Source organism: Ips typographus, linkage group LG2 (genome assembly GCF_016097725.1).
Source record: "Ips typographus isolate SLU linkage group LG2, UJ_Ityp_2.0, whole genome shotgun sequence".
Lineage (NCBI taxonomy): Eukaryota > Metazoa > Arthropoda > Insecta > Coleoptera > Curculionidae > Ips > Ips typographus.
The window spans coordinates 2,770,162-2,792,568 of NC_138423.1; the positions used below are offsets into that span (position 1 = coordinate 2,770,162).

At 35.2% G+C, this 22,407-nt stretch overlaps 1 protein-coding gene across 2 annotated transcripts in view; it reads left to right on the forward strand.

Annotated features, from left to right (window-relative positions):
* Positions 1–22,407, forward strand: part of LOC145725449 (nephrin-like) — a 378,014-nt gene that overhangs the window by 320,046 nt on the left and 35,561 nt on the right. For both annotated transcript variants that reach the window (XR_014177277.1, XM_081974215.1), the window contains exons 8-9: positions 19,079–19,171; positions 19,254–19,427. Coding sequence is in view for 1 of the 2 variants with exons in the window: in XM_081974215.1 (XP_081830341.1) it covers positions 19,079–19,171; positions 19,254–19,427 (267 nt within the window). In the remaining variant the exon portion in view is untranslated. The remainder of the gene's footprint in view (positions 1–19,078; positions 19,172–19,253; positions 19,428–22,407) is intronic.

Below are 22,407 nucleotides of genomic sequence, written 5' to 3' on the forward strand. Positions count from 1 at the left end.
ACCCCTGTTTTTGTCAATTTATGTATACCTATAGGTAATTGTGTTATGATCAAAATGTTTGTTAGAACTAACCTTGTCTTTGTAACTCTAGCAAAATTTTCGTTTTTTGTGTCCTGTAAGAAAAGAAATATTAAGTCTATTTTCTCACAGTTGAGGTATGTAAATTCCAATGGAGGAAAAATTACACAACCTTCTCCACAATCAATTAAATACAAATTCGAAAAGCTTCGCTCCACACGCTCGTAACAACTAAATAAATCTGCAATTTAGTTATGAGATTTGAAAAATACTATAAATAACAAAATTTCATGATGGAGAAAAACTACGCTGATATTACATAACTTACAATTGCTGGAAAATTGAAAATTCAGAGTCAGCACGACCCTTACAGTGTGGAAAGTAAATCGACGTTGACATTTTCAGAAAACGAAATCAGTGCACGACCAAATGAGACAATAAGTGGTTGAAAAAAGTTTAAAATTTTAAATTACCGCACTGAAACGCCGTTATCAAGAAGGGACACAACGCTAAAACTGACCAGCAGATGGTATATGGTAAAAAATGGTATGGTTAGGGAAAACCGTGTACCGGACAGAGAAAGATTGATAATAGCATGCGCGAGATAAAGACAAAAAAACTAATAAAATTTCAAGTAGCCAAAATTTTGCCGCGTTGTTGTCAAATGTCTCTCTAAATTCCCTGACTAAATAACTTATTACATAATTTTGTGTTTGGAACATTCCTAATTGTTTCATTTTATTTTTCAATCTTGCAACAAGTTTTTAATTTTACTAATTTTATGATCTTTCCAACAGGACTCAAAAAAAGTTATAAACACTGAAATCAAACACTTATTGATCGCTACTTTTGGCAACGAGCGAGTAAATTCTTCACAAATGAGTAATTTTTGTTGAGATTTGGAAGAGAAAACCACATCACTATTGAATGATTGTAGACAAAAAAATGCGTAATTCTTAAAATATCTTTGTATCTCAATGATTCAGAAATGTGTGCCAAGGAGCATCTAAGACATCTTTAGGTCTGAAAATCTATAATACTCTTTTATATCATTTAAAATGTCTGCCTATAATATTGTTACGGTGTGGGCCTATAAACGAGGCTACAAAAAGAATAAAGAGCAGCGTTTCTAAGGAAGACATAATAAAAGGACAGCGTTCAGACTCTGATTTGAAAGTAATCAGAAGATGGTTGGAGAAGGATTTGAAACCGGATTGGCAACAGATTTCCAGATATGGACCAACAGTAACGGGTTACTGGTTGCAGTGGAATTCGCTTCGACTGCGAGATGACTTAATTACTCGCAGATGGGAAAGTCCAGACGGAAAACGCTTTGTTTACCAAACAATAGTGCCCAATTCCTGCAAAGAGAATGTGCTGCGAGAACTACATGACAGTCGCGGAGGAGGACACTTTGGAGTAAACCAGACTTTGGCTAGAATAAGAGATCGATTTTACTGGATTAACTTCAGAAAAGACGTTGAGGAATGGTGTAAACGGTGTGACCAGTGTTCCTTTACAGAAGGGATCCAGCACAATTCGGGACCTTGAGAGAAAGAAGATGAAACCAAACAACGACCGTATGAAGATGACACTGGACCATAGACCAGCTGGTGGCAATTATAAGCAAGGTGATGCTGTGTGGATGTTTCAACCCAGGAGGAGCAAAGGATTAAGTCAAAGATGGCAACGACACTGGGAGGGACCTTACAATGTGGTAAAAAGGTTAAACGACGTCGCATACAGAGTCCAACGCAGCCCCAAAGGCAAGATGAAAATTGTCCATCTGGACAGACTCAAGAAATACCAGGGATTAGATGAAGCGGATCGGGACGATCAGCTTTAAGAGGGGGGCAGTGTTACGGTTTGGGCCTACTATGCTCGATACTTCTGAATGAGCACTCGATTCGGGATGGAATCGAAGCGCCGCAATATCTGGCCGGGCGCGTGTTAAAGTAGGCCACAGTTAGAAAGCGACACCTGGAAGCATCTTTGATATTCGAGGCAAATCGCGAAGCGTTTTGCGGTCATTCTAGAACGTGGTTTGCGAATATAAAAGAAGCGGTGTCGACGACGGCGTAGTAGTGAATTTGGGAACGCGGTATAGTTTAAATAGTGGAATAATTGTGGAATTGTAGTAGTGTTTTTAGTAGCTAAATTAATTATTGTACGGAGTGTTTTGAAGTGTAAATAAATTTATTAATTGTTGAGTTAAATTGACTTGTGTAAACCCACGGGAAAATCGTAACAATATGTATCGTGTTACAAGCTTTTATCTTACCAAAATCGCTTCCGTTCTGTATATTTATTAGGATTTAAAGACTATAAATAAGGATTCGATTAGAAAACAAAGCTTGCGCTAGTGATAAGACGCTAGTTCGGCATTGAGTATTTAGGCCACACGTGCTTTAGATACCCTATAAAATCATTTCTTACGAGAATTTCGTGCACTAGCATATAAACTTGACAGTGCAGGTGGTTATCGGCTCAACTGGCAGTCCCCACGTGACTAGAAACACAAACGAACTGAAAATATCGGAAAAACCAAATAAATAGATAAAACATTAATTAACCAAACTGAATGAGAGCCTGGATAGCTTAACGGATAATCAAACATTCATGAAAGGTAGTAAAATGAAAAGTTGCTTCATCAAACAAGCTGCGCATATCGAACAAACGACTGCAAAATATAATTGAATTTTAAAACTGTGCCTCATTGTATATTCTGTTATGGATTTATCAAAACTTTTCAGGACACTTGTTTTCATGCCCAACTACTCTGCGCTGTTTCAAACAGCGATAACTTTTGACAATTTGGCGTAAAATATCGTGACGTCAAAAAGCCTTCATTGTAATAGGCTTATACAAAATTTACGAGTACTCGTTCATTAACGAGGATTATTTAATTATTATTGGGGAGCATATTTTTAAAGTCGGCAAAGTTGGCATATTTGCTAAGCTTCACATCCTGAAAACGAATGAAAACTATTTCTAACTTTATCCCGTTTGTACGAATTGAAACAGCTGAAAATTTGTTGTTTTCTAAACTGGATTTAATAATGTTATCATCAAAGTATATGTAACAGGTTACTTATGTAATAACTGTAAAAAGTACGACTTTATTCTGCTCCGAGAATGATATTTGACAAAAGTTACCAAGGTTTCTTCTACGAATGACTGCAGAAAAACGTAAAAAATTATGATACGGGGTGGTCAAAAATTGGCCTCAATAAGTCAGTTCTAAAAAAGGCAAATAGCAAGTTTTTCGAATGGAACATTCGTATTTTGATGATTTTATCTTATTTGCTGTTCAAAATTAGGGTCAGTTTGTATTAAGTTGTTTCAAGCTGCATAATTGACCTGAAAAGTTAAACAATAAAGCATTTTTCATGTTCAGTTGATAATTTGATGGAATTTACTTTTTAGTTACGCAAATTGACTTAATAATATTGACAAATAGAAAATTTTTATATTTTATTGTTTCAAGCAAGATATTGACTTGAAAACTAGATCAACAAGCCATTTTTTATCTTTTGACATTTGAAACTTTAAATATGACTTCATGACTGATCAAATTTACATTTCAGATATCAAAATTGAATTGATGATTTGACCGAATAGGAAATTTTTACATTTTCTTGTTTGAACCTGGAGAATTGACTTGAAAACTTAAACAACAATTTAGTTTTCATATTTTGACCTTTGAAACTTAAAACACAACTTGAAAAGTTGATAATATAATCAAATTTACATACAGATATGAAAACTGACTTGATGATTTGACCAAATAAAGAATTTCGATATTTTATCATTTCAAGATGGATAATTGACTTGAAACCTTAAACAACAAGGCATTTTTCATGTTTTGACATTTGAAACAGGTATAAAAATTGAATTGATGATTTGACCGAAAAGGAAATTTTCATATTTTCTTGTTTGAACCTGGAGAATTGACTTGATAACTTGATCAACAAGGCCTTTTTTTATCTTTTGACATTTTAAACTTGAAATATGACTTCAAAAGTTTATAATTTGATCAAATTTACATTTCAGATATCAAAATTGAATTGATGATATGACCGAATAGGAAATTTTTACATTTTCTTGTTTGAACCTGGAGAATTGACTTGTAAACTTAAACAACCATTTAGTTTTCATATTTTGACCTTTGAAACATAAAACACAACTTGAAAAGTTGATAATATAATCAAATTTACATACAGATATGAAAACTGACTTGATGATTTGACCAAAGAGAAAATTTTCATATTTTTTTGTTCCAAGCTAAAAAATTGACTTAAAAACTTGATCAACAATTCAGTTTTAACATATTGACATTTGAAACTTGAAATACGACTTGAACAAGGCATTTTTCATGTTTTGACATTTGAAACGTATAAAAATTGAATTGATGATTTGTTCGAATAGGAAATTTTTATATTTTCTTGTTTGAACCTGGAGAATTGACTTAACTTGAACAACAATTCAGTTTTTATATTTTGACATTTGAAATTTGAAATATGACTTGATAATTTGACCAAATGGGTAATTCTCTAATTTTTTTGCTTCAAGCTGGAAAATTAACTTGAAAACTTGATCAACAAGGCATTTTTCATCTTTTGACATTTTAAACTTGAAATATGACTTCAAAAGTTTATAATTTGATCAAATTTACATTTCAGGTATCAAAATTGACTTGATTATTTGACCAAAGAGAAAATTTTTATATTTTTTTGTTAGAAGCTAAAAAATTGACTTAAAAACTTGATCAACAATTCAGTTTTAACATATTGACATTTGAAACTTGAAATACGACTTGAACAAGGCATTTTTCATGTTTTGACATTTGAAACGTATAAAAATCGAATTGATGATTTGTCCGAATAGGAAATTTTTATATTTTCTTGTTTGAACCTGGAGAATTGACTTGATAACTTGATCAACAAGGCATTTTTTATCTTTTGACATTTTAAACTTGAAATATGACTTCAAAAGTTTATAATTTGATCAAATTTACATTTCAGATATCAAAATTGACTTGATTATTTGACCAAAGAGAAAATTTTTATATTTTTTATTGTTCGAAGCTAAAAAATTGACTTAAAAACTTGATCAACAATTCAGTTTTAACATTTTGACATTTTAAACTTGAAATACGACTTGAAAAAGGCATTTTTCATGTTTTGACATTTGAAACGTATAAAAATTGAATTGATGATTTGTCCGAATAGGAAATATTTATATTTTCTTGTTTGAACCTGGAGAATTGACTTAACTTGAACAACAAGGCATTTTTCATCTTTTGACATTTTAAACTTGAAATATGACTTCAATAGTTTATAATTTGATCAAGTTTACATTTCATATATGAAAATTGACTCGATGATTTGACCGAAAAGAAAATTTTCACATTTTCTTGTTTGAAGCTAGACTTTCTAATTTTAATAACAAGGCAGTTTTCATATTTTGACATTTGGACCTTGAAATATGACTTGATAATATGATCAAATAGAGAATTTTCAGATTTTTTTAGTTTCAAGCTGGAAAATTAACTTCAAAATTTGATCAAAAAGGCATTTTTCATTTTTTGACACTTTAAACTTGAAATATGACTTATTACATTTCAGATGTGAAAATTGACTTGATGATTTGACCAAAGAGAAAGTTTTCATATTTTTTTGTTCGAAGCTAAAAAATTGACTTAAAAACTTGATCAATAATTCAGTTTTCATATTTTGACATTTGAAACGAAATACGAATTGAAAAGTTGAAAATATGATCAAATTTACATTTCAGATGTGAAAATTGACTTGATGATTTGACTAAATAGGAAATTTTCACATTTTATTGTTTGAAAACTTGAATAACAAGGAATTTTTCATGTTTTGATATTTGAAACTTGAAACATCACATAAAAAGTTGACAATTTGATAGAATTTACTTAGATTTAGATTTTTTTTGCATTTTTTTGTTTTAAGCCGGAGAATTGACTTAAAAGCTTGATCAACAAGGTATTTTTCATGTTTATTTTTGTATGCAATATTGTTCAATATTTTTCTCATTCATCTGAAAAAACAATTAAATTAGTCTTTGTCTGGAAATGCTTATTAAAGGTATCGTGATTTATTACATAAAAATGATTTTGGCAACTTTAAAAATATGGATTTTTGGCTCTGAATTTTAGACAGCTTATAAAATTGTAATGAAAAAGCTTACGTGTTAACATTTTGCAAAATTTTACGTTTATATCTTTCATAAATATAGTGATACGCTACTTAAAAATTTGTTCTACAACAGGCATCTTTTTATTCTTAAAAGTCTCCAAAACTATTATATCTAGGTATAGAAAATTATACACAAAATTTGTCTGAAGCAACAAGCAAAATGCAATGGGTGTCCTATTTAAAAAGAGGAAGTTGACACTTACTTATAAAAATAGCTGATCCTAATAAACTTTTGGGTGGCTAACAAAAAAATTGTATTGATCCTATATTTTACTTCCCGTTCAGCTGAGCGGGATTATCTGGGGCGTAACCTGGAAAAAATGCCACTTGTGCCAGGATTGTTATTTAATTTAATTTAATATTCTTAAAGCAAACAAAGTGTTTCCTAGTATATTACAGTTTTAATTAAAGTACATGTTTCAGTTATTTGAAAAAGTCTAGTTTGAAGACTCTTTAGTTATCAAAAAAGCAATCTAATACTGGTGGAGAATAATTACACCAAAAGCAAAAAGAAACGTGGTAGATAAGTGTGAACTTTCCCAACGCAATAAGAAACAGTAACGTAATGGCTTATCCGGTTATGATATTCTCAAACAATGGAACTGTTTCAGTTTCAATTTATTTCCAGTTAGATAAGTGGAATTCTTCCACATTGTGAAAAGTTTAATGTACTTCTTCAGATTTCTACTGAAAGCCGAGTTTCTAGATAAAAGTTTTAATAGTCTAGATAAAACTATACTGTGTCTCAAGGGAAAATAAAATTACTTTATATGTGTGTATGTTACAGTTGTTTTCTTGATTGTTATGACAGTCAGCTTTCAGATCAAACTGTCAAGTTTATTCCAGAAAAAAGGTTAAAATTAAAGACTAACGGATAAATACATAATTGGAGCACAAACAACTCTATTTTGCAAGTTGGTCCTCAATGGGATAGAGCCTTAGAGCCCGTTTCGCTTTGTTTATTCGATTTTCCACGAAACAGCTTAATGTCGGCTTTTCAATTTTGAAAGCGTACGTAATTAAAATTGTGAACAGTTCTGGAAGTGGATGCGATGTATGAAATTATTGACTAGAATGTATGCAGTGTTGCGGAACTGAAATTACTCTTTTCACCAACCGGGTCCGATAAAAATGACAATTACGTTGTTACAGTACAACAGTAAACAGAAGTAGTGAGGTTTTTAAATTATATTACAGGTAATTTACAAACAAATCTATTTTGTACTGCAAATTAGCGTAAAAATTAACACATGCAGGAAAATGTCTATATCCTTATACAAAGTGCCACAAATTCAAAGTTGCTACACCATAAAATCGCACATTTTTAGACACCCGCTGCTTTCACCCTAATTTACTCCCTTACTTGACAAGATACGTCAAAATATCATAGAAAACAAAAGATAGTGCAGATTACAAGCTTTTCAAAAATATCGCCACATGAGTTGATTGGTCATACAGTTTGGCCGCTAGAGGGCGTCAAAGTTGCTTCACCATAAAATCACTAATTTTTAGACACCCGCTGCTTTCACCCTAATTTACTCCCTTACTTGACAAGATACGTCAAAATGTCATAGAAAACAAAAGATAGTGAAGATTACAAGCTTTCCAAAAATATCACCCCATGAGTTGATTGGTCATACAGTTTGGCCGCTAGAGGGCGTCAAAGTTGCTTCACCATAAAATCACTAATTTTTAGACACCCGCTGCTTTCACCTTAATTAACTCTCTTACTTGACAAGATATGGTAAAATGTCATAGAAAACAAAATATATTGCAGATTACAAGCTTTCCAAAAATATCCCCACATGAGTTGATTGACCATACAGTTTGGCCGCTAGAGGGCGTCAAAGTTGCGTCACCATAAAATCACTAATTTTTAGACACTCGCTGCTTTCACCTTAATTAACTCTCTTACTTGACAAAATATGGTAAAATGTCATAGAAAACAAAAGATAGTGCAGATTACAAGCTTTCCAAAAATATCCCCACATGAGTTGATTGACCATACAGTTTGGCCGCTAGAGGGCGTCAAAGTTGCTTCACCATAAAATCACTAATTTTTAGACACCCGCTGCTTTCACCCTAATTTACTCCCTTACTTGACAAGATACGTCAAAATGTCATAGAAAACAAAAGATAGTGAAGATTACAAGCTTTCCAAAAATATCACCCCATGAGTTGATTGGTCATACAGTTTGGCCGCTAGAGGGCGTCAAAGTTGCTTGACCATAAAATCACTAATTTTTAAACACCCGCTGCTTTCACCCTAATTTACTCCCTTACTTGACAAGATACGTCAAAATGTTATAGAAAACAAAAGATAGTGCAGATTACAAGCTTTCCAAAAATATCCCCACATGAGTTGATTGACCATACAGTTTGGCCGCTAGAGGGCGTCAAAGTTGCTTCACCATAAAATCACTAATTTTTAGACACCCGCTGCTTTCACCCTAATTTACTCCCTTACTTGAGAAGATACGTCAAAATGTCATAGAAAACAAAAGATAGTGCAGATTACAAGCTTTCCAAAAATATCCCTACATGAGTTGATTGGTCATACAGTTTGGCCGCTAGAGGGCGTCAAAGTTGCTTCACCATAAAATCACTAATTTTTAGACACCCGCTGCTTTCACCTTAATTAACTCTCTTACTTGACAAGATATGGTAAAATGTCATAGAAAACAAAATATATTGCAGATTACAAGCTTTCCAAAAATATCCCCACATGAGTTGATTGACCATACAGTTTGGCCGCTAGAGGGCGTCAAAGTTGCGTCACCATAAAATCACTAATTTTTAGACACTCGCTGCTTTCACCTTAATTAACTCTCTTACTTGACAAAATATGGTAAAATGTCATAGAAAACAAAAGATAGTGCAGATTACAAGCTTTCCAAAAATATCCCCACATGAGTTGATTGACCATACAGTTTGGCCGCTAGAGGGCGTCAAAGTTGCTTCACCATAAAATCACTAATTTTTAGACACCCGCTGCTTTCACCCTAATTTACTCCCTTACTTGAGAAGATACGTCAAAATGTCATAGAAAACAAAAGATAGTGCAGATTACAAGCTTTCCAAAAATATCCCTACATGAGTTGATTGGTCATACAGTTTGGCCGCTAGAGGGCGTCAAAGTTGCTTCACCATAAAATCACTAATTTTTAGACACCCGCTGCTTTCACCTTAATTAACTCTCTTACTTGACAAGATATGGTAAAATGTCATAGAAAACAAAAGATATTGCAGATTACAAGCTTTCCAAAAATATCCCCATATGAGTTGATTGGTCATACAGTTTGGCCGCTAGAGGGCGTCAAAGTTGCTTCACCATAAAATCACTAATTTTTAGACACCCGCTGCTTTCACCTTAATTAACTCTCTTACTTGACAAGATATGGTAAAATGTCATAGAAAACAAAAGATAGTGCAGATTACAAGCTTTCCAAAAATATCCCCACATGAGTTAATTGGTCATACAGTTTGGCCGCTAGAGGGCGTCAAAGTTGCTTCACCATAAAATCACTAATTTTTAAACACCCGCTGCTTTCACCCTAATTTACTCCCTTACTTGACAAGATACGTCAAAATGTCATAGAAAACAAAAGATAGTGCAGATTACAAGCTTTCCAAAAATATCCCCACATGAGTTGATTGACCATACAGTTTGGCCGCTAGAGGGCGTCAAAGTTGCTTCACCATAAAATCACTAATTTTTAGACACCCGCTGCTTTCACCCTAATTTACTCCCTTACTTGAGAAGATACGTCAAAATGTCATAGAAAACAAAAGATAGTGAAGATTACAAGCTTTCCAAAAATATCACCCCATGAGTTGATTGGTCATACAGTTTGGCCGCTAGAGGGCGTCAAAGTTGCTTCACCATAAAATCACTAATTTTTAAACACCCGCTGCTTTCACCCTAATTTACTCCCTTACTTGACAAGATACGTCAAAATGTCATAGAAAACAAAAGATAGTGAAGATTACAAGCTTTCCAAAAATATCAGCCCATGAGTTGATAGGTCATACCGTTTGGCCGCTAGAGGGCGTCAAAGTTGCTTTACCATAAAATCACTAATTTTTAAACACCCGCTGCTTTCACCCTAATTTACTCCCTTACTTGACAAGATACGTCAAAATGTCATAGAAAACAAAAGATAGTGAAGATTACAAGCTTTTCAAAAATATGCCCACATGAGTTGATAGGTCATACCGTTTGGCCGCTAGAGGGCGTCAAAGTTGCTTCACCATAAAATCACTAATTTTTAAACACCCGCTGCTTTCACCCTAATTTACTCCCTTACTTGACAAGATACGTGAAAATGTCATAGAAAACAAAAGATAGTGAAGATTACAAGCTTTCCAAAAATATCACCTCATGAGTTGATAGGTCATACAGTTTGGCCGCTAGAGGGCGTCAAAGTTGCTTCACCATAAAATCACTAATTTTTAAACACCCGCTGCTTTCACCCTAATTTACTCCCTTACTTGAGAATATACGTCAAAATGTCATAGAAAACAAAAGATAGTGCAGATTACAAGCTTTCCAAAAATATCCCCCCATGAGTTGATTAGTCATAGAGTTTGGCCGCTAGAGGGCGTCAAAGTTGCTTCACCATCAAATCACTAATTTTTAGACACCCACTGCTTTCACCTTAATTTACTCCCTTACTTGACAAGATACGTCAAAATGTCATAGAAAACAAAAGATAGTGCAGATTACAAGCTTTCCAAAAATATCCCCCCATGAGTTGATTAGTCATAGAGTTTGGCCGCTAGAGGGCGTCAAAGTTGCTTCACCATCAAATCACTAATTTTTAGACACCCACTGCTTTCACCTTAATTTACTCCCTTACTTGACAAGATACGTGAAAATGTCATAGAAAACAAAAGATAGTGCAGATTACAAGCTTTCCAAAAATATCCCCCCATGAGTTGATTGATCATACAGTTTGGCCGCTAGAGGGCGTCAAAGTTGCTTCACCATAAAATCACTAATTTTTAGACACCCGCTGCTTTCACCTTAATTAACTCCCTTACTTGAGAATATACGTCAAAATGTCATAGAAAACAAAAGATAGTGCAGATTACAAGCTTTCCAAAAATATCCCCCCATGAGTTGATTAGTCATAGAGTTTGGCCGCTAGAGGGCGTCAAAGTTGCTTCACTATCAAATCACTAATTTTTAGACACCCACTGCTTTCACCTTAATTTACTCCCTTACTTGACAAGATACGTCAAAATGTCATAGAAAACAAAAGATAGTGCAGATTACAAGCTTTCCAAAAATATCACCCCATGAGTTGATTGGTCATACAGTTTGGCCGCTAAAGAGCGTCAAAGTTCACCATAAAATCACTAATTTTTAGACGGTAAGAGATACAGAGTTGGTTAAATCGAGGCAAAGTTGCCCAATTTAGAATTCGAACTTATCCATTTTAACATTTAAAAAGTTTTTGTTGTCAGCTGCAAATAATCGAGTTATTCAGGATTAAACGAGAGGATGCACCAAAAAAGTGATAATTTGTTCAAACAACTTTAACGCCCTCTCGCGGCCAAACAGTCTGACCAATCAACTCAAGTAGGATATTTTTAGGAAGCTCATTTCATTGGCTGTCCATCGACATATAAAAAAATATATAAAGTGCCACAAATACGCGTGTTATTTACGGTTTAGTGACAGTGTGCACCAGAAACATGTTTTGACTGTTTTAGGGCTAATTTGACCCTAGAAAATTAGGAAAAACACGGTCACGTGACCTACAAGGCCTACCGCGGAAATTGCTTGAATAACTGTTTTTGCAAACGACAATTTTCGCAAGGGTCAAATTTGCCTGAAACACCGCCACTATCCTAATGGGTTTTGCGTTATGTTGGCCACTTATTGCAAGCGAAAATCGACTTTAATCATTTTTTATCTACAATCTTGCTACGGGCCCTGGATTTGACAATCACTGTGCTAGGTTTGTGCAAAATATCAGGACCGTACCTGCCCGATTTAAAAAAACATCAAACAAACACGACAAATCACAAAAAACAAGAAAAAACAGTTTTCTGGTATGAATGGAAACTAAAATTGTTTCGGGGACTGAAAAGATCAAATTTAAAGAAAAATATCTGAGAAACAGATTTATATGGCATTAATACATGAAATATGTCTAAATTCCGAAAATGTACAGGGTGTCCCATTTAAAATAAATAGCAGTTGATATCTACTTCCGGTTAAATTTAAAAAAAAAAATGTCAAGAGAATTTAAGAGGAAAATAGCTGAAAAATCCACATCAAAAACAACCTTTTACTTAATTTACTATTGAAAATTGCAATTGTCAAAATCCTGTCAGTGCTGGAAACATGTAAGTAGCCTAAAGATATCGTTTTTTTTGTCACGAACAGAGTTCTCGGCAAGTGACAGCTGTCAATCTGGGCACAATTGTTGTGCTAGATTAGATTGACATCTGTCAAAAATGTCACCTTAATTCCCCTACTAATTTGTGAGATATGACACGACAAAGTTTTTAGATGACAAGTTTTCTTGACTCTGACTACAAGAATACTTGTATGGGTAAGTGACAGCTGTCAAATTTCCAGACACTAGTAGATTAGTTTGACAGCTGTTATTAGTCAAAACTGACATTAGAATCCTTCAGACTGTCCAAATGGATATCAGAAACCTTTTACTTTATTTTCTACGAAAATGACTGAACAAATTGCTTTCCTGTCTTGAACTTGTCAAGATTGAACGTTGGCAGTTCTAGAATTGTCAAATAATGCCTTAGACCAGTCAAAACTGTCTTCAGATTGTCAAAATTGACGCGGCAACCCTGCTTACCACCTCGAATGGACAAAATCTTGGCAGTGTTGGACACGTGTCAAAATAAGTAGCTCAAAGTGTTATAAATCGTTTTTCTGTTATGAACAGAGTTGTAGGCAAGTGACAGCTGTCAATCTTGGCACAATTGTTGTAATAGATTAGATTGACATCTGTCAAAAGTTTTACCTTAATTCCCCTACTACTTTCTGAGATATGACACGACAAATTTTTAGATAACAAGTTTTCTTGACTTAGAATAGTTAAGTGACAGCTGTCAAATTTCCAGACACTAGTAGATTAGTTTGACAGCTGTTATTAGTCAAAACTGATATTAGAATCGTTCAGACAGTCCAAATGGATATCAGAAACCTTTTACTTTATTTTCTACGAAAATGACTGAACAAATTGCTTTCCTGTCTTGAACTTGTCAAGATTGAACGTTGGCAGTCCTAGAATTGTCAAATAATGCCTTAGACCAGTCAAAACTGTCTTCAGATTGTCAAAATTGACGCGGCAACCCCGCTCACCACCTCGAATGGACAAAATCTTGGCAGTGTTGGACACGTGTCAAAATAAGTAGATAAAAGTGTTATAAATCGTTTTTCTGTCATGATCAGAGTTCTATGCAAGTGACATCTGTCAATCTTGGCACAATTGTTGTGATAGATTAGATTGACATCTGTCAAAAGTTCTACCTTAATTCCCCTACTACTTTCTGAGATATGACATGACAAAGTTTTTAGATGACAAGTTTTCTTGACTTAGAATACTTGTATGGGTAAGTGACAGCTGTCAAATTTCCAGACATTAGTAGATTAGTTTGACAGCTGTTATTAGTCAAATCTGACATTAGAAACCTTTAGACTGACCAAATAGATACCAGAAACGTTTTACTTTATTTTTTAGGAAAACAAGTCAAGACACACTCGTGTCGCAAACTTCATCTATGTGAGTAATAGCTATCATTACACGGTCGCTAAATAATACGTTACGATCGTGAAACTAATTGTTTTTTACGTTAGTAATCATTTGTTGTATAAATATTATAATTTTGAAAAAAGATTGTCACTAAAATAAACATGCGGAAGCTTCAAGTCGTCAGAAGTGATATTGACAAAACGAACGACAAGAAGTTATTTTCATTCGATTTACTCGTATCTAAAAATTTTCGGATAGTAATCTCTGGTGAAAACAAAGACCCAAACTTTTTTCTTCCTCTAAATAAATCAAATGCTAAAGTTGAGGCACTGACTTTTTAAAATTCCACTTTACTCTTTAGGAACGGTAACTGCGAATGATGTCATTTCACCAATATCTGCTGATAAGAGAGAACATATTTACCTACGACGTGGTAAAAGAGTCTAATTGGAATAACGTAAAAATGTAGTTATATGCACTTATGCACATAAAAGTCTGAATGTATTGAAAAAATTATAGTCAGTCGTTATAGAAAAAAAAATTAATTTAAAAAGTTATTTCCTGTACTAATTTTATGGGAACTTTTTGTTTGACAAAGCTGTTTTTTCAGACTAATTTTGTGGTTGCCCAATATAGTAGATGAACGTTTTACAAAGCGAACAGCAAAACATACAGTTACGAGTGTAATTGAATGTAACATAATTGATAAAAACTTACTATTTCTTGTATTTATTGAACTATCTGAAACCGGAAAAATCCACCAAAACCTTGTCTGCAAATGACACGTAAAATATCTCGCAACTAGATGTATTTTATTTTTGTGGAAGTTTTGCTCGTTATACGAATATAAGTTTTGATTCAGCACAAAGTAATTCCTGTAAACCTCTATTTCCTTAAATTATTTACAACTTACTAGGTTACGTCTAGTTTTGCTCGCTTTACAACTTAATAAGAGTTTACGTACATGAAATATGTTTTTGAGTGAAAGAAACCTACAAGAAAACTCGTATCTTAGAAATTTTTCTACTTTTTGATAAATGTTTCTAATCAAAGCACTACACATGTGTATAATGATAACACTTTCACAACTGATTTACTTTATGCAACTAGTTACTAATTTAAAGGCTCACTAGTAATTTTATTTCATTCATGCAGGTCGTTAGCAAGTTATTTTCAGACTAATGTGAGATTTTACTGAATCCTAGACGAAATGAAGGCACTTTTTAACTGCAAACGCTTTAATAACTACAGAAAACGCAAATATAGAACAACATGTACTGAGACTGAACAACTCTCAAACAAAAGTCTTCATCGTAAGAAAGTGCTCTTTGATTACTCGTTTTTCTTCATTTTGCCAACATATCCTGAGAAACGAAAACAAGACACCTTGTATGTATTTTCTGTATTACTGTATGGCGTAGAATCTTGGATAATTCCAGAAGCTACCACCAGAAGACTGGAAACATTTGAAATGTGGTTATACAGGAGAATGCTCAGAATATTATGGACAGCTTACATAACAAACATGAAAGTGCTCAGAAGAATGAAAATATACGTAAAATACTATCCAGAAGATAAAATTTACATTCCTTAGTGCAAACTATAACCCAACTGAAAGTAATGAGCAAAAGAGGAGCTAGAATGCGAATAGTCTTATATTTGATGAACTTGAGAACCTGAGAAAAGTTCAAAAGAACCATTTTGAGCTGATACATACTCATCACTGCCAAAGGGTGGGAAGATTTTGGAAGTTTTATTTTTCGGTATTTTGTTTATATCTTAAAAACTATGTGTGCTACCAACATGACCATTCTATACAAAATAAAAGTTTATTAAGTTTCACTTAGTCAAGTTTTTCGATATCTTTTATTGTTTTCGGGATTTTCGTTGAATTTTGAAAAACAATTGTTGCTTTACGTGGTTCCTCTTTGTGACCTACACAAGTCTCATTTTTCAACAACATTTTTGCAACTACTGATCTGTTTCATCCTGTACTTTTATGTTGTACTGGTTCATTTCACAGTTTTGTCCTTTTATTGGAGACAACGTTAGCATTTTCCTTGTACGAAACTCAATTTGAACGCACCAACTTTGACCTAAATTAATAAATTGGTTAGCGGAGAGTTTTCAGTTTAAGACTAAAGTTTACGATATGCTCGCAAAATTTTGTTTAACTGAAAAAGGAGTTTTATCCCTTTGCCGGCAACTGGGTCTAATTGGATATGTAAAAAGTTGATGTAAAATTTATAATGGACCAGACGCAGACAAAGATCTGTCACATTTAAAATTTATAAACGCCTTTAATATTAAGTAAAAAGTTTATCTTTACAAGCGAAATTCTATATTATTAACAAAACCAATATGCAAGGTATTGAAATATTAAATGTCTGGTAAGTTGAAGTTTAGGTTATGTTGTGTTATGTAATTAGTGAGTGGACAATGGGCCTGTCCCACAATTTTTTTTTATTTCATAACTACAAAGACGGATTGAAAATACTATACCCGTATTTTTTTATTTTCAAAAATATTAAGTCTAAATAGAAAAAAAATGATGATAAAAACTACATTAATCTCATGTTTTAAACGCTCGCCGCCGGTGACGTACTACACTATCAACCAATCAGCGACAAGAAGTGAAACAGTTGGCGTGCAACAGCCAATAAAATCGCCCAGAATTACGTACGTCACATGCGCGCCAAAACAGATCTTTTAAATTTAATGGACAAATTCAAACTAATGTAGGAACATTTACGACCATAATTTTTTCTTCAAGAATATGAAAAATTAGTTTTTGATCCTATTCTTTCGATTCCAGTCATTAAAACAAAAATTTATGATATGTGGGATAGGCCCATTGCTGCCCTCCACTAAAACCGTCGGTCGGTTTATTGATAGCTCACTCAGAATATCCAGCTCTTCCAGGAACTGGATGAACTTTCTGGGCGAAATGATGTCCAGTTCCTATGGCGGAGGAAAAGATCGAGAAACCTTGATCTGGTGACAGCCGGACAGCAGCATACCAGGTGCGCTGTCATCTACCATGCACCAGCAGCATTCAGCTAGTGTGTCATAGCCTTTAAGTGTTGTCTGCTGAGTGGCAGGAGAGTATTAGCCCTAGTTTTGGATGGGCCCTTCATAAATTCCTAGGAATTGACCAATCCCGTCATTCTTAGCCAGGAGCCGGAGTGTACCACTTCGAGACGATATTCTTTGCTTAAGGCCTAAGTACGTTTAATTTGGGTTCCAGGGCACTCTGGTGTTAGGGGAAACGAGGAGGCGGACAAGTTGGCCCTTCGGGGCTCCAAAGAGAGACCCGTCGAACCCGAACCTATTGTAGAACTAGCCGGCAAGGTTGAATCCGCCATTGTGGACCGTATGTTCTGTTCCGATAAGGCATGCGACAATCGCGATATCTCATAGGCTTCTTTCCGAAAGATAAGTCGAGGACCTCAGATGTTTGACAGGACTTCTCACTGGCCATTGTCAGATGAGAAGACACTTGCACATTCTGGGTCTGTCACAGGATCCGGAATGTCGCTTGTGTCTGGAAAACGAGGAAACTCCGATACACGTTCACACACCACGAGCATTGGGGTCAGAGTGTGATCAACCCCGAAGAGGAGGCAAATTGAGGAGGCATTCTAGCGCAGACGTTGACGTCGTTTCGATCGCCCCCGTGATGATTAAACAGAGGCCTATCTTTGTATTAAAAACATGTTTATCAGCTGCGGTGCTCTAGAGACTATGTGGTACCAGATTACCGCACCGTAGGTCAACATGGGTAGCACTTGAGTCACAGTTGGTATTGTTTCACCAAATAAGACAGTTGGTCAAAGCAATTTCAGCCTCTTCCTCCTGATTTTGATTGTGTTAAAGTATTCCTTTGCGTACCAGCTTTATTAGGTCACATTGAACATGTACTGTATTGTCGGCATGTACTTGCCGTCAGGAAGTCCCTAATGAAGATGGCCAGATCGTCATCATAAGCTTGAACCTCGACATCTCAGTGAGCGTGTGGAAAATGGGTGGTCCACCAGGAGGTACCACAACAAGGGAGGCAAAACACTGTTTCTGTGGGCTTTTCTCGCGGCCCAGAACCTGACCACTTCACCCTGCTTCTCGGACGTCACGAGCTTTTGCGTGAACAGATATATTTGGTTCTGCTTTTGTGGTTTTGGCCATGCATTATTGAAGGAACCTTTGATGTCCAAGAAGATGCTTACTGCTATTTCTTGCAAGGAATTGTTCAGTTGTTTTCACCAGGTTGTTCCAGGTTAGTTACCCGCTTGGTAAGCCTACTGGTCAGCATTTAAGGGATTAACCGACAAGGTATTGTCCCTCAAATACCTGTCTATCAGATTTTCTAGGGTTTTAACAGCCTTCCTCCTTCCCTACTCTCGGGAAGTAGACTACCTACCTTTGCATGTCGCCAGCTCACTGGTATGTATTTCTAGGCCAAGTTGGTTCTGAAACTCGGAGGAGGAGAGGAATTTATGGATTCTAACAGCGCTCGTTTCACAGAATCGCCTCCATGATTTCCTCTTATCTCTTATATGCTTATTATAATTAGTTAGAACGTTACGGTAGGTGTCCTATCCGCCTGTGGTTTAGCACGATTGAAAAGCAATGTCTCAACCTCCCTTCTTTCTTTATTCCACCATACGGTATTCCTGTCATTGTGTTTCATTTTTAGTGGACAGTTGTCCTGATAGGCTGTCATTATAGCAGTGTTAAGTCATTCCATTGTAATGTCCAGCTCATCAGGGTTTTTAATAGCAGCGACTGGGCCCTACAGCCGATCATAGAGGGATTGTTGATACTAATCCAATTTGTGCATTTTGGATGCTTCTATTCAATCGCTGGCCTTGTGGCAGTTACCATTTTAAATAGGACGACACCTCCCAATTAACAATTCATCTGCTGCTAATGGTAATATCTAAAACATTTAATCTTTTCAGTAGTTTTTACAGATCCCTATACAAAATATACTCTAGAATCGAATTTTGGACTGTATTTGACGATACTGTATTTGCTTAGACGTTATCTAATAAATTCACATAATAAAATAAAATTTAATTAAATTTCTTTTTATTTTACTTTCAGGTCCATCGCGTATGGTGGTTACGCGATGATGAAAGACTCCTGAGTAATGCTTCTGCAGGAGTAATCGTCAGTAATCAAACTCTAGTTTTACAGGTAAGTGTCTCAAACGTCTATACAAGCAATAGCATACAGAATTTCAGATTTTCGGGTTTCCTCTAAATTTGCTCATTTCCAGGGTGTCAGTAGAAGTAGTTCCGGACAATACGCATGTGAAGCTACGAACGAAGAAGGAACATCTGTAAGCCCTAAATTCCACTTACGAGTGAAGTTTGAACCAATTTGCACCGAAAGTGTAGCCAGAAGGGTCTTAGGAGCGGCCAAAGACGAACCAGTTCATATCGAGTGCAAGGTATAATTTGTTATTTTCAATCCAAGAAATGTTGAATAATCAAAGAACAAGAAATGTTGAATAATCAAGTCAGACATTATCTGGTTAATGGTAAGTCCATATGTGCAGCATTTGCGTAAATGACTGTAATTTACAATTATTGCACATGTGAATACTGAACGTTGTCACATTTGCGTTAACAATTGTTCTCATTATTTGGTTGATGGAAAAAAAAACTCTCAATTATATGAATTATAGTATAACTCCTTAAGAGAATGTGCATTTGTCTCTTTTGGAAATAATTACCATACATTATAAAGACGTAATGGTACTACAACTTTAAAGTTTGGTGATAATAAAACTAGTATCTCAAAAAACTAAAGAAGGGTGCATCATAAAACTTTCCACTTCTTCTTCTTTAAGTGTCTATTCGTTCCGAATATTGGCGATTCTCCTTTTGTTTACGGCTGCACTGCATAATTCCCGAGTTCTCTCTTGCCATAGACTTTTTTCTGGGGAATTTTCTTCGGAGCTGTATTCGTTTTTATGTATGAGATCCTCAGAATTCTAATGTTTTCCACATTTCAAAAGTTTCAAGTTCAGGTTCACTGCTTTTTGGGTCGGTTCAGTCAATGTCCATGACAAAATATAGAAGGATTCCCATTGGCGACGGTGGGGCTTCTCTACCCTTTCCCATTGCATTTGGGGGCCATCATTCTTGGTGGAGGAGCACCAATTATACCAGGTGATGAACCTATCATTCTTGATGGTCCCACTGGTGGAGCTCCTCTTCCACCAGGGGCAGGTGGAGACCAGGACCAGAAGCAGCACCAGGAATAGGAAATCTGGGTAAACCTTCTTCAGGTGGTGGAAGCCTCTCAACCGTCAATGAGACGATACTTTTTCCTTTCATTCACAAGTATTTTCTGGAGAATTTTCTTAAGGAGCTGCATTCGTTTTTATGTATGAGATCCTCAGATTTCAAATCAAAAGTTTTAAGTTAACTTAAGTTTTAAGTTTCACTTTTTGAGCCGGTTCAGTCAATGTCCATGACAAAATATAGAAGGATTCCCATTGGCGGCGGTGGGGCTTCTCTACCCTTTCCCATTGCATTTGGGGGCCATCATTCTTGGTGGAGGAGCACCAATTATACCAGGTGACGGACCTCTCATTCTCGATGGTCCCACTGGTGGAGCTCCTCTTCCACCAGGGGCAGGTGGAGACCAGGACCAGAAGCAGCACCAGGAATAGGAAATCTGGGTAAACCTTCTTCAGGTGGTGGAAGCCTCTCAACCATTAATGAGACGATACTTTTTCCTTACATTCACAAGTATAAATTGCATGATCATATCTTCCCTCCGTTGCTTCGGAGTAATACGAGTATTGTTACGTTTAGATAAGGGGGTTGTTGGGAGTAGCAGACCACAGTAGCCATGGATAATTCTTGACTATAAGAAGAGCCTTAGGCACTAACAGGGGGTTTACACAGTTGTGTTAGACCTGCGGTTGCGCTAGTAAGTTTACATTAGCAATTTACAGTGTAAGATACGAATATAGTTGGTGATGGTCCTATCTGTGACAATATATTCTATAGTTGTCAATGTCGCAGTAGTTCATATTGCTGTCACCCATTATTTATATGTTTAGCTTGTCCATTTATTTCAGAGCACATTTTCCGGTTTGTCCCATGGTCTCAACGGTCCAAGTAATATTCTCCTGGGTTGTCTTATATTACTCTTTTCATTTCTTATTCTACTATTCAAACCTGCTTCTACCGAAGATCCGATTGGGCAGCTTAAAACTGCACACTGATTTGATCTGAAGATAGCCATGTCGACTATTCTTTATACAGGGTGGTCCAGTTTTAAGTGTCAATAATTCACCATTTGATAGCCAATCAAAAAATAAGTTGACTTGCATTGTGTCATTTTTCTGAAAAACGTTTCCTAAGGAAGATACAGTCCTCCAAATTTCCATTTAAAAAATCGTTTTATAGTGTAAAACTGAACATTCAAGACTTGTGAAAGTCCAAATTTGTACTGAATAGTCTAAAAACTTGCTTTTTACTACTAGGAATAATGGTCTTATGATTCGCTTTCTCAGACTGCCATCCTGATTGAGTGTCTGAAACTGGCATTCAAGAACTACAAAAAGTCCGGAAATCAAGACAAAGATTGTATTGTGCATGAAACTCATTTTGTACTACTAAAAATAATAAAAAAGTTGACTTTTAATGCTAGAACGGACCTTACTAGGACTAAAGAGAGTCCAAAAGTATCAAGGCTTTAATTGGTGTACAACTCAATTTTCTGGACTGGACAACAAGTCTAGAAGTAAATTAAATTTTCGGACTATTTTATTTCTAAAAATTAGTTCTCAAGACTATTATTGTAGCATTTGGTACCAACATTTTTTAGTTTTATTACTGAAGAAACTTGACTTTTGGAAATAGTCTTAAACTCGATTTTTCAGTCTTAAAAAGCACTAAAAATATACAATTTATTGCACCTCTGAGTGTAGAAGTCAATTTAATAGTGAAGACGCTTGAAATAACATTTTCAAGACTATGGTCAGTGGATACACTGGCTTTTAGGCCTGATAAGTCAAAAACTTTGTAAAGATAGTCTTCAAACTGGATTTGAGGGACTGAAAACAGCCTTAAAACACTAAAAACAGTCTAGTTTATTAAGAAATAGCCGAATTTTTATCACTGAGGTATCTAGAAGTCGATTTAATAGTGACAAAGCTTGGAATGCCATTTTAAGTATGTGAAGAATGTAAAAATTGTTTTTTAAGTTTGCTATGTCAATAACTTGGTGAAGATAGTCTTGAAACTCGATTTTCCAAGCTGAAAGCAGTTTTGAAGCACTAAAAATAGTCCAGAATTCGAAGAAAATGAAAAGCAAAGTAAAAAGCACGAAAAGTTTGTTTTCAAGACAATTTTCATGAATCTAATGTCAATGTCCTGCATCTAAGACTATTTTCAAGACTAAAATATTGA